Source organism: Lissotriton helveticus, chromosome 9, assembly GCF_964261635.1.
Source record: "Lissotriton helveticus chromosome 9, aLisHel1.1, whole genome shotgun sequence".
Taxonomy (NCBI): Eukaryota; Metazoa; Chordata; class Amphibia; order Caudata; family Salamandridae; genus Lissotriton; species Lissotriton helveticus.
In genome coordinates, this window is record NC_136070.1 from 937,905,958 (window position 1) to 937,919,868 (window position 13,911).

The 13,911-nt window shown below is 45.1% G+C and overlaps 1 protein-coding gene across 1 annotated transcript in view; it reads left to right on the forward strand.

Annotated features, from left to right (window-relative positions):
• Positions 1-13,911, forward strand: part of BAP1 (BRCA1 associated deubiquitinase 1) — a 178,729-nt gene that overhangs the window by 100,342 nt on the left and 64,476 nt on the right. The window contains exons 11-13 of the mRNA XM_078661169.1: positions 36-220; positions 5,759-5,889; positions 7,377-7,849. Coding sequence (XP_078517295.1) covers positions 36-220; positions 5,759-5,889; positions 7,377-7,849 — 789 coding nt within the window. The remainder of the gene's footprint in view (positions 1-35; positions 221-5,758; positions 5,890-7,376; positions 7,850-13,911) is intronic.

Below are 13,911 nucleotides of genomic sequence, written 5' to 3' on the forward strand. Positions count from 1 at the left end.
ACAATTTCCTCTGTGCTCTTGTGTGTGCTTCTTAGATGTCAATGAAGAGCATGCAGGTCAATTGCACCCCATAACTACGGCCAGAACTCCTAACAAGTCCAAAGCGCCTGGGAAGTCGGGACTGAATTGTGTCAATGGAGCTCCAGGAACCCCAAGTACAGTTGTGCTGCGACTGCCTCCCTTTCTTGATAATCACAACTATGCCAAATCCCCAATGCAGGTTAGTGAGTTATCTTTTGAAATCATGCTTGATTAGGTTATTACACTGAGGAGGATATCAACGCCTGATGGGTTTTTCATCTGTGTTTACTGATTATGCACCAACAGTAAATTTTTTAATGTATTAAATGTTTATTGAATTCAGTATTAAACAAAATACAATCGCGGCATAGGAAGGCATTTTAACGTATCCGATCACAACAGCATATAAGTACATTAATACTCAAAGGCATAAATCCGGCAAACGGGGAATATCACGTATACAATCATATCAACGGTAAGAGCAGTATCTCCTATGGTTACAGATCGTCGCATAATGACGCAATTAGTGTGATCCAACTTCCACCCACAGGACCCTCAATCAACTATGTTCCTGCCTCTGGCGACAATACCTCCCCAGCAGTAATCTGTGGTTCAGAGATTTCCTCGCCAGCCTTACTTCACAGATAGGTTTGGTATGGTTCCCAGTAGCTTCTGGGAAGATTTCTGGTGGGTAGCAATTCACTGTATGTATCGGCTTGAGTATTACAGTACAACATAATCCATCGCAATGCCACTCGCCTTTTTGCAAGTAAGAGTCCAATAGCTAACAACGGGCGCAGTGTCTTGTTTACTGAGAGATCCCCCCCCCCCCCATAGCGCCATTTTATGCTATAATTCTCTCTTAGGTCTCAATATTCCTGCTAGAGTAGCGCCTGGTCTCTCCCGCTCACCATAGCATCGTGCCGAAGTGTATTTTCCCATGTGTTTGATTTTGTCGTTGGCTGTATCTAGGTGCTCTGCCAGTTTCTGTTGGAGGTCTGCAGTGGTCCGGGCAGATCCTCCCTCAATCAAGTCCTGTTCCAAATGACATATTTCCCGTTCCAGTGTCTCTAGTCTACCTCGGATAGAACGTAACACCTCCTGCATGAGTAGAGATCATGTTTTCAATAACGTGGTAAATGAGGTCACTGACCCGATATTATCAGAGAAGACGTTCTCTATGGCTGTGGCTAACCCTTCTGGTTGGTAGGAAACGCCATGTGAATGCAGGGATACGTGGTGCCCCATACCTCAAGGCAAGGTGGACAGGGGAGTAATAGGAGTACGTCCGTGGCAAATCCGCACACTTCACAACTCTGGAACTCAATCCCCTGGACAACAATCAAAAGTCAATTCGGGTGTGAGTGTCGTGCACGGAGGAATAATGGGTATAACCTCTCACATTGGGGAATCTATTTCTCCAGATATCTATGAGGTCATCTGAATGCATTATATCATGGATGGCTGCTGCAGCAGCCACTGGATGTCTTGGCGGGCCCTGAGATCTGTCTATTCTTGGATCGAATATACAATGAATCACCTGCACCTTGATCTTCGGAAAGTGGCGGACAGAGTCACTAACACAGAGGAAGAAGTGGCCACACTGCGTGAGGAGGTCCATCGGTTCTGCACTATGGTCTCTACACTGCAAACTCAGTCCAACCGTATGGAAGACAGAGTGGAAGACGCGGAAGGGCGTTCGAGACAGAACAACTTAAGGTTCGTGGGCTTCCCCGAAAAAGCCGAAGGACCGGCAGCGGACCTCTTCTTGGAAGAGTGGATCACCACAGCCCTAGATAACATCAGACTCCCTAACTTTTTCACCATCGAGAGAGCCCACCGTACCATTGGCCCTCCGATGAGCCCAGGCTCCCCTCCTAGAGCGCTAATAGCACGCCTGTTTAACTACAGAGATAGAGACGTGATTCTCCAGCGTATTCATGTCCTTGACCCGCCGAAGTACAAAGACCGGGCAATCAATACATTTCCCGATTACACTAGGAAAGTTCAGGAGCTTCGCAATGGTTTTTTGGGGATTAAAAGATGCCTCGAGGAATATAACATCAAATAAAGCCTGCTATACACTGCTAAACTAAGAGTACAGTAGAAAGACAAGGTCCATTTCTATGAGACGCCACAAGAGGTAGTGGACTGGATGGAGACGTGGGCCAGTCCAAAAACTGGAATGGCGAGAACAACGGTTGCACCTTCGGCGGCAACGAGGGCAGCGCCGGGATGGCGCGGAACAGAGACTCTCCCAGCAAGAGGCACCAGAGACGGGGCAAATCCTGGTTGATGCAGATGGTACTCTGCAGACAGAATTGGCTGTCATACAACTCCAAACTCAGTTCTCCCCTCTCTGCCTGGTGCAAAAAACTCAATCACAAACAGAGGGAAACCTGGAAGGATAAAAGACCGGGACAGGTGTGTCCTTTTCGTGAATAGATGACAGTTCAAGAAGAAGTTCGAGAGAGAGTCAAGTATTGTGAGTAAGGGAAAAGGCTGGGGGACTGGAGCATGGCAGTGGAAGGACACTATAATGGTGCCTGGGGCGAAGTAAGTCTCAAATGGGGGAAGCTGTTAGGTATATTTTTCAATGTGCACCTATCAGGACGCCATGCTGGGCGGCTCTGCCACTATCACTCATTAGGACTTCCCAGCCGCCTCCCCACGTGAGGGGCTCGGCGGGGCTGAATGGTCCAGCGCTGTATCACGGGGCCTGGTGGCCAGGCCACATTAAGTTAATTAAGCAGACTATAGTAACTTTGAGTTGGGGCTTTTCACACTGATTTAGTTGGGTCGGCGGGGATACGTTGGGGCAGTTGTTGTGGTAGAGGTACGTTAAAAACCAGCAGACAAATCAGGAGCTCAGGCAAGCGGAGCAAGAAATGTAGGGCTGTTAATAATTGGAGTTGTGATAATCGAGAGCCTTCTGTGAGAGTTAACTGGATGCCCTGGGACAATTCAGTGATATGAGGGATAAAGGAGGTACCTACACGTTTATTACATTGAATGTCCGGGTTTTGAATAATTTTGTTGGGAGCAACCGTATATTTGCCTACATGAAACGTTATGGATCTCAATAGCTTTTTTGCAAGAAACTCATCTCAGGGGTGACCGTCTCAAGTATGTTCAAAGACGATGGAGGGGTCAAATATACGCGATGTCCTACTCTGGGTTCTCCAGGCGTGCTTTGGTGTTGATGGCACCAGGGGTCTCTTTTAAAATGGTACGAACCAAGCTGGACACCAATGGTAGATTTGTATTGGTTAAAAGCACGCTGGGTGGTAAATAATACCACAGGTACCCAGGGCACTGTGACCAGGGAAGACCTCTAAATGCTGCAGCACTTATTGTGCCACCCTTAGAGGCCCTGTCCCCTTACACACACACATACACTGCCTTTGCAGGCTGCGAGTTTAGGTGCAGAACAGAGTGAAGAGTCGACATGGCACACAATCTGGTTGGCAAAGACACAGGGCACATCAAGTCAAAGTGCATCCCTAGTCTGACAAAAAGTGTGTGTGTGTGTGGAGGGGGGTACTGCAACAGAAACCCAGCTTCTCACAATGGTAAGCCAGTAATGAGTAAACATTTGTTTAGATCGAAGGGGGCCGCTGAGGTAGATGTGACATTAACCATATTTGAGGTGGGTATGGTTTTTGAGACCCAGGACACAGGATTGCGATCATTCATATAAGAGACGGTTTAGATTGAGAGGTTTTCTTGAAATTGTTTAAGATCTAGATTTTTGGCAAAGAGGATTTTTGGCAAAGAGCCTCTTCCCTGGACTGCTGGTCCAGGGAAGGGGTTTGAGATCAATGATTTTGATTTTTGGAGTTCAAAGGGCAAGTTTATGACCGTTCATGCCCAGCTGAGCAGTAATGGAGGAACACATGTTGTTTGTGGAAATATCAAGAGATTTTTAAATCTATTTTGAATGGAATCATATTGCGTGCTTTATGCCCCATGTTAGCTCACTACCTGTTTGGTCCTCAGAATTAATTTCTTCATCTGCAAATGATTCAATCAGTTTACTATACTTTGGTTATAAAGTGATCGAAACCCCTGCTTGTAAATAATGGCATTGGTAAATGTGCCTTTTTGATGCATAGGCATCTTACAAAGGTCATTAATGAGTACGAAGGCAGAATAGGCAGTGTTGCTGAGATCTTCTAGGTGGAGGTTACAGTCACCCAGGATTGTCACCAGGGACCTAAGTGGGGTCAGTGGACTTGAGTTCTAGCACAAGGCACTGGAAGGTGGATAAAAAGCCGATTAACGGTGTTTCCAGCTAATGGATATTTTATGTATCACTGCAGCATCACTCCAATCTTATTTTAAAAAACTAGGCGAGTTATGGAATAGTCCAATAGTCATGGAATAGTCAAAGGTGGCTTACAAATAGTCCTTAATCAGGTTTCAGTTAGCAATAGTAGATCTAGAGAGGGGAAGGATTAAGAACGCAGAGTGCAGTGTTTGTACTTTGATCTTTTTGCAGAAGTTGTGAGGAGTGAAATTTGACTCAGTGATCAGAGGTTTGTGGTTAGCATATTTTTCAAATAAGTCAAATGTTCTGCCTTTCTCGTTGGCTACTAACTTTCCAAGGAGGGTCTGTGTGTTAAGACAACATGAATGGGGCAGGTTGACAGTTGAGGAGCTTGCTCTTTTGGATTGCTAGATGGACATTGGAGGATAAGTTTGTAGCCTATTCAATAGGGAGCGTCTGAAAGTTTTTAGGATCTTGTAAAAACGACAGAATGATTATAGTCATTGAGGAGGACTCAGAGGATCTTTGGAAAGAGTGCTAAAGTTGTTCTATGGTGGCTGCTCCATTCAGTGGAGCGAAGGGTTACCCTTTTTAACGGCTAGGTAACCAATGTTTGGTAAGAGACATGCTGAGATGACTAGGTGGTTTGATGGTGGCAGGGAGACGATGCTTCTGATCAGAGTATAGTGAGTAGAGAAAGTTGGGGAGGAGGGTATTGGCAGCAATGTAGGTGTTGGTAAAAAAGAGCTGCTGATAGAATGGGTGGGAGAGATGTAGGACTCAGAACGAAAATGAGAAACAAAAGTGTGGGTGGAGGAGTAGAAATTGATGGGTAGAAAATGTAGGTATGGGTCATTGAGTAGTGAAGGAGTTGAATGACTTTGGTGACAAAGTAGGATGATGAAGAGTAGATGGAGTGGAGATGGAATAAGAGAAGTGATGGCTAGATAATATAGAAGGCGAGAAAGTGTATTTGGGAGATGGCTGAGGCTGGAGCAGCTGGGGAGAGGATAAGAGTGGGTACGGTCTGAAAGGTATTCCGAAGCATGTGGAAATGAATGCCAAAATAAGAAATGGTTATAACCTAAGACTTGCACCATTGTTTTACCAGTATTGAAAAACGAAAGGTCTGCCATGAAATGGGCACTTGGGGTACTAGTGAGCTTTTGGCCATAAGTAATTTTACAGTTAGATTAGACTTGGAAGAAGCTGGTGAAATCTTTAGAATAATGTAAAACCATTTTAAGCTAGTAAGAACTGTATTGATGCGCAATTAGGATATTGGTATAATTCTCTCAAGATTCTTTTTCTTTTTTTTAATGAACTGCACTTTTATCCAGCTAAGACGGTGCTGCCGCAAATCATTCAGGGCTTGTAACCAGTATTCCTGTTCTCCTTCCTTTAAAATGTTTTGCTATTTTATTTGACCCAGTAGTCACCAGCTAAAATCAAGTTTGGTTTTGGCAGGAGGAGGAAGACCTTGCAGCAGGAGTGGGCCGGTCTAGGGTTTCTCTATCCACACAGCAATACTCCGATGATGAAGATGATTACGATGATGAAGATGACGACGATGTTCATAACCGCAGCTCCACTATGAGGTAAAATCTCCAACAAAATTGGTTAACAGTTATTTGGTTCTTGTGACCTAAATATTGAGTCCGGTTACATGACCATATGATCCTATATGACTATGTAATTGGGTACGAATGTGAACTCCGGAAAATAAATGGTGTTTACTAAATTGCTTCTTGTTTTTATAATGCTACCCCTCCTAAGGTAAATGTGTGTGTATTGTTAGTTTCATAGAAGCCCCATGATGAGGTAGTCTTAATAAATGTTTTTCAATTGTTTTTTGTGAGACTGCAAAGCTTGGATGAATGTTCCATTCTTTAAAACTTCACAGAACAACATTGCATAATAGTCTTCTTGAATTTAAAGCTTAGCCTGAGTTGTTGTAACTAACTTAAATGTTAAAGTAAAAGGTTGACTGGAGTGTTTTCTTTCAATATTGTATGTACTCTAGGCCCACATGTCCTCCTTTCATTCTGTTACTGGGTCTGTCTAATAAAGACTCTTGTTTTGCAGTTTTCTTAATCAACCCAGACATTTTCAAATGTTTGTTTCCCTAAACAGAGCAGTCTTGGTTAGCCACAATCCTGCTATACTATTCTCCCATGCCTGTACACCACACTCCTGACCTGCTGCAGACAGAATTATTCCAGAATCAAGACTTTGGTGTATATCTTCCTGTGTACATCAGACTAAAACTGCATTTTATAATTCCCGTGCAGTGTCATGATTCATTGGTCTGCACTGGTAGTGCTGCGCTTTCTGTGGTTGGGTTGTGAAGATGTCTATATGGGTCCCACTTAAAGATATAAAAAAAAGTGATGGTCGAAATGCTTGATTTAATCTCAACTGCTGCCCACTGTGCTACCTTAGGCTGGGACCAACCCTATGCAAACCAACCTAGCTCCATCCCCAATATGAAATGCCAGGCCAAGAGTGATAATCATATTGCTAATCTGTTTCTGTAATGGCACAAATGATCTACATATCGGTGTACTCTAATACAACCCAGAGTAATTACCAGTGGTTTAAGATTAGTTCAGGCGTTCAATCTGTTACTTTTTGTGCTGTACAAAAGCGAGTCTTCCTAAATTGGAAAGGGTAAACCTAGATTTGCATGGTAAACATCAAGCTGTGCCTCACTGATATGGCCAAACAAGGCCATACCATTCTGATATTGTTTGTGTCCAAATTCAGAACTTCCTGGTGTTGCAGTTCTGTCTGGGCTGTCACTTTTGAGGCATAGCCAAACTAATTTGGATATTGTTCGCCCCTGTCTGAAATGGCACAGATGAGCTAAGGAAAGCTGGGCAGGAATATAGCCCAGGTTGAACACTCTTGGCTGAAAATTAATTCAAGCATTTCAGTCATCGCTTTTATTTGCAGTCTATAACTTCCCTAATTTAGTTTTAGACTTGCTGTTATTTACTTATGGTAATGTAGGGAGCAGTGCGTGCTCTCATTTCTGATGTTTGCTCGTGTGTAACCTTACTGAAACCCACATTCTCTTAAACAGGTATAAGAAGAGGACTTTGGGGAAGCAGAGCCTTCTGACTGGAGCTGAGAGTGGCAAGCACTCTGTTCTTCTACCTAACACAATTACTATGTTGGCTGAAAAACTCAAAGAGACTCAGAAGGACTTGTCCATCCCTCTTTGTATCAAAACAGGGGTTGGGACCACTACTGTGGTTACCCCTGCTCATTCCCACCCTTCCCCAACACCAAGCAATGAAAGCACGGACACAGCCTCTGAGATTGGCAGTGCTTTCAACTCCCCCTTACGGTCCCCCATTAGGTCAGCTAACCCAACCCGTCCATCCAGCCCAGTAGCTTCACACATTTCCAAAGTGCTGTTTGGTGAAGAGGAGAGCCTTCTACGTGTGGACTGTATGCGATACAACAGAGCTGTCCGAGATCTTGGACCTCTCATCAGTTTAGGCACGCTGCACTTATCAGAAGAAGGAGTCCTATACCCTCAAGCGGCCACAGGTTGGTGCACTGTTTGTAGGGGAGTGGAATAAAGTAGGCTGTGCTAATACTCAAATCTGTAACCATTGACTGTAATAACCAACCGTAATGTTTGCTGCACTGAAATAGTATCAAAAGAATTCGGAGTGATTTTCTTTCAAATATATATTTTTGAATGACTTGTAGTACTCCTAAGAGTTGAATGGAACAACACTTTGGAAAACAGAATCCTCCCTACCTATAGCCCAGACAGTAGTAGTATAAACCCCTGAGAGCTGTCACCTGACACAAAGTTGAACTAATTTGTTTAAAACATCAAACATAATACTTTATTTTGTTTTTAATTTTTCATGCCTTTCTTCTGTTTTGGAAGTTAGTATTTAAATTTGTTTTCAATACTACACTTTGTTTTTTAATTTTTACTGAGTATCTCTCCTTTGGTTGACCATCTGTCCTTCTGCTTTGTGAATGCTGAAGCACATAGGTATCTTCTCTTGGGACCTGGTGTGCTAAAGAAATACCTACTGTATGATAGGGAATAAAGGAGATTCTGTCTTTACTAATTGCACCACGCGTTTTTAAACCACAGTACTGGAAGTAAAGGTTATGGTCGAGTAGCAGAAAATTCCAGAGCCATGATTTCTGAACAGTGTTTTATGACTGTAAGAATTCAAGTACTTTGACACTCGTATTATTGGAGCTATCAGTGTAGGAAAGTGCCCCTTTTTGACATGGTCACCCCTACTTTTCACCTGGTAGATGATGCAATTTCCTCCCACCCAGTGTTCCCCCCCAGGTCTCCCAATAAAAATGGTACCTCACTTGCGTGGGTGGCTCAAGGACCCGCGACAGGCAAGGGCCCCAAACCTAAGGAGGCGACATCAAAATAACCAAACACTAACCAACCTGTTTTTGAAAAGGGGGTTCCCATGTATTTTTGGCCCGGGGCTCGGCGGCCATGTAGGGAAACCTACCTAACCCACGCATTTCTGGAAACTAGACACCCGGGGGAGTCCAGCGAGGTATGGCATGCATGGGTCCCCCAAGGTTTGCCTACCCAGAATTCCTAGCAAACCTTAAAATTAGGTTAAAAAAACACTTTTTCATACATTTTTGCGTGGGATCTCCGTGCCATCACAAATGCCCTACAGCCCAGTGTTCCCCTTGTTCACCCAAATAAAATGATACCTCACTTGTGTGGGTGCTCCAAAGCAGAACAGGCTAAAAATGAATTTTTAAAAATTGTAGTGTTTGGGATTCACAAACTAAGCACCTCACCTTAGTCACAGGCCTTTGGCCCACCCACACAAATGAGGTATCATTTTACCCGGGAGAACAAGGGGAACGCGGGGTGGTAGGTCATTTGTGCCGGCATGGAGATCCCACGCAAAAGAGTTTGGAAAACTGATTTTGTTACCTAAATTTAAGGTTTGCAAGGAATTCTGGGTAGGAAAACATTGGGGGACCCACGCATGCCATACCTCCCTGGACTCCCCCGGGTGTCTAGTTTTCAGAACTGTTTGGGTTTGGTAGTTTCACAAGTTTGCCGCCGAGCCCCGGGCCAAAAACTCCGGTCCCCCCCCCCCCCCAAAAAAGAAGGTAGTTTTGCTATAGGTTATTTTAAATTCTCCACCGTACGATTTGGGCCTTTTCTTGTTGCAGCCACTATGCCTACCCACGCAAGTGAGGTACCATTTTTTCCGGGAGACCTGGGGGAACGCGGGGTTGGTGGAAATTAGTTGATCCTCGCAGATTCCAGAACTTTCCACCACAGAAATGTGAGGAACATTCATTTTTTTGTCAATTTTTAAGGTTTGCAAGGGATTCTGGGTAACAGAACCTGGTGGGAGGCAGGCGTGTCCCCCATCCTGAATTCCCCTGGGTGTCTAGTTTTCAAAAATGTACAGGTTTGCAAGGTTTCCCTATGTGGCAGCTGCGCTAGGGCCCACAATCCACTGGTAGGCATATTGCTAAAAACAAATCCGTGCCTAGTCGGCTTTCTGCTGCCCTGGGGGGAAGATTTCGGGGCTGGGGTTGCCCCGATATGCCCCTAAGGGGGGCAGAAATATTGTGGCTATATTTTTTGGGGGAGGGGGCATTGGTATGCCCATTCTGGTCAGCCCCCACCCCCACACATTAAAAAGCCAGCGTAATCGTTGGCGTCAAGTGGCTTTTTGCTCCCTCGGGGGGGCAGATTCGGGGCTACTGCCCCCATCCTCCTTTCAGGGGGGGTAGAAAGGCTGTCATTGTTGCGGGTGGGGTCATTGGTATGCCCATTTTGGGCAGCCTCCAACCTAAGACAAATCTGCCCAAAAATACCGTGTGTCTGGTGGGTTTTTTGCCCCCCCCCGGGGGGGGGGGGGGATTGGGGCTACTGCCCTATCTGTCCCCGGGAGGGGCAGGAAGGCTGTAATTTTAGCGGGGGAGGGGGTGGGCATGGGCATGCCAGTTTTGGGCAGCCCCACCGTATTTCAAATGTGCCCCCCCCCCCCCAAAAAAAATCCCTGGCGTCTAGTGGGCTTTTTGCACCCCCGGCAGGGCAGATTGGGTGGTAATGCCCCAATCTACCCCCAGGGGGGGTCAGAAAGTCCACTAGACGGCAGGGAGTTTGTGGGGCAAATTTTGATTAGGGTGGGGTCTGCCCAAGACAAGCATGCCAATGCCCCCACCCTAAAAAAAAATTGCCTAAAAAAATCCCTGGTGTCTAGTGGACTTTTACCGTTACAACGCAGGTTTTTCAACGCAAGTCGTTACACCGACTTGCGTTGGGGGGCGCTGGATAGTGAATAGTTTAATGTACTATTCCAACTCCAGTCCCCGTGGATAGTAGGGAAGGTGTTGGATAGTAAATTAAACTATTCCCTATCCTAGAGCGCCCTCCAGCGAAAGTCGTAACGACTTTCGTTCTAAAACCTGTGTTGTAATGGTACCGCGTTGTTAGGGTTTCGTTGTAAAGGTTGTTCCCCCCTCCAGTGGTTGAGTCCACTTGTGGTTTCGCCCCCAGCGAACTCTCCGACATCGCCTGTAGCCCCCTCTATCACTGCTGCTCCTAGTAAGGAACACCCGACCCCTAAAGATACCTCGGCAACAGTCACCCATGGGCTGTGGAGAAGAAGACCAAAGGTTCCCTACGTCTCCGAGCATAGTAAGGTGTAAGCCCCCCTTTTGGTTTATCCTGACTGGCTCTCTAGTCAAACCTGCAGCGAAGACCAATCCCCATAGAGTAACATTGGGCACCTGATGCTGTTTTGCACCGCTACACCCTGCCGCCCTAGTGCCGCTAGTGATGTCCACCACTCACCTTAACCCCTGAAAACTGGGCCCGAAAGTCACTGTACTGTACCTTAATGCCGCACTTGTTTTTTCTCCCAGAGGATATAATTTGAGCTTCTGAAAATTGCACTTAGTGACAACTTTTAAAAAACATAAGTATTTCTTTTGAAAAACATACATACCTGAACGAATTGCTCCTGTTGCCTCAATATACATAAAGATTCATGTTATTTTTATAAATTGATTTGGATCTCCGGTTTGAGTTTTGCGTCTCACTGATTGACTATTGTGTGCATTTGTGAATGTCTAACACTCCCCTCTCATAAGCCTAAGGCTTCCTGACTACACTACCCCCCTAGAAGAGCACCTTGCGATTGCTAGAGAAAGCCCCTGTCCACTTATAAGGGAGTCCCTGGACTCTTAGCACGATATATCGCATTTTGATTTTTTTTTTTTTTAAACAGCTTCCTACAGTCAGACACATATGTTCTCATACGTGCAAGTGGCCTTGGAAGTCTTGACTAATAATAAGATGGGAAAAAAGTCAGACTTGAACTACAATAACCTGGAGTTCATATTTGTACATTAGGAATCATAAGATTTGAACACAAACCAAGAACATTTTAATTTGTGGGTTCTCCCACCCTTGCTTCATAATCCTCAATCTCCCTAATGTTTGACCCTAACAAGTGAACCCACCTTACTCACTTGCATGACCCCTCACTTCAAATCTAATCAATAATTCCTCTTTCTTACAGATTGTGACCGTTACCCCTTATCAACCCATTTCCAGAACATACTTGTAAATCTTACCAGTGGTTTTTAGTAGGTATACACCACCATTTACTGTTGTCACACAAACTGCAATCCCTGAGCCCCTTATCCTTAACTCTAGTCCCTTCATAAATCCTCAACCACATATCTTTGAGTCCTCAGCACTTATCCTTCACCTAGTCAAGCTATTTCTGATGGATACTTCTGACATCAGGTTACTCACCTTGTCAGTACCTCCAGGCTCCAAATTGGATATGAGCAATTTTCTTCAGCAGTTCCCTTGCATGTCAATAGTTAGCATTGTGCAGCTGCACATCGCATCCATCCTCCGCTAGATGGGACGCAGTGGCCCTACATAGTCACCACCTCAGCACAATGACGTTAGTTCCGATCTTTCTGTGTCTTTCTGACACTAATCTGAAGCTCGCTCCTTCGCAGTTTGTCAGGCTGCCCTACAATATTTTCATAAAATATGAGGTGACCCAGTGTGCCTCAGATCCTGGGCCTCTAGAAATTATGCTACAGCTGGTTCTGTCAAAAGAAAAATGTCTTATAATTCCATCAATAAATGTACAGAAATCAAAAAGAAACACACGAAGATGAAATCAAAGTTATCTTCACCTTGTCACTTAAATCACATATTCTTTTTCAACTACGAATATTCTCTTGTGACAGCCATACAATTTTGAAAAAAAACTCAAACGAAAAAGAAAAATATTACAATTCACCAACTTTGATTGATTTCATCCTTATATGATACAATATTTTAAAATATTTTTTCTATTGTGTTGTGTACAGCCTGCCCCCCACCACACCCCCACATCAACAGGTTTCAAACTGTGTGTAAGAATTGCCACAAACAAATGTCGGTGGCAAACACCTTGAGGCCTGTCTCTGGTGCTTAAGCTTCTCACATGACTGTTGTGCGGCAAATGCTCTTGATGATTCTGAAAGCATTCCTGAACCACGAGGTTAAGCTACCTCATGGAACATTGCTGAAATGCATGATCCCACTTAAAGTCAAGGATGCGTTGTCCAGGTCATTCTCACAAGGGCTCTTCCTCCAGATTGAGGTTTTCCGGTAAATCAAAAAAAGAAAAAAAATAAGACATCGCAACACGGATTTCCTTTGTCTCACTAATCCCACTATGGGGAATTGCTGACCCCTAGGGTACTACACAGCACCAAACCCTGTATTCAATCTCGGCCTTAATGCTATTGATACCGCAGCCGCAAATACAGCCCTTTATGTATGTCATACCTTAGTTGTTTGATACCGTACTGGATCATCTTTTGTCCCCAAGGATCCAAGTGGACCTCCAGTGGGTACACTGTCTGAAGGCCCGTCCCTGACACCCGCTATGCCCTTTGACCCTGTTTCAGGGTCAGCCCCAGCTTCATGGCTGGCACCAAACAAATACCCCTTACCCCTGGACCACTTCAAAGAGGGCAAGGCAACAGCTTGCTCCCCTGGATTGGCTCCGCCTAAACGGTAGTTCTTCCAACAATTTTTCCCCTTTCAAGGTTTCCAGCAGAAGCCGCATCAAATCTTGTCGCCGCAGCAGCAGACCTCTCAGACCTTTGGAGACCGAGGTAAGTAATCCAACCACCACCGTCTAGGCTTCCAGGAGCGACAAACTATCCAATCCCCAGTCTCTCCCCCAGCAACCACCCCAAAAGCACTTTAATTTGCCTTCCCAGAGTACTGTTGTCTGTAGGAGGTTTTACCTCCATGGGTGGTCGAACATTACATCAGACCGAGGAGTGCTCCACATCATCCAAAATTGATACACCTTCCCTTTCCTCTTCACCCTTCCGGACATGCCTGTTGCACTACAATGCCTCATAGAGCACCACTTCTCCATTCTGCGAGAGGTGGTTCAGGCCCTCTTGGATGAGGGTGCCCGAATCTGAAGTCTGAACTGGTTGTTATTCCCTTTACTTTCTGGTGCTGTAGAAGGGCTGAGGCCTCCACCCTATCCTTGATCTTTGCCCAGAGAACTTCTTTCACAGGAATGTCAATTTCAGGATGTTCA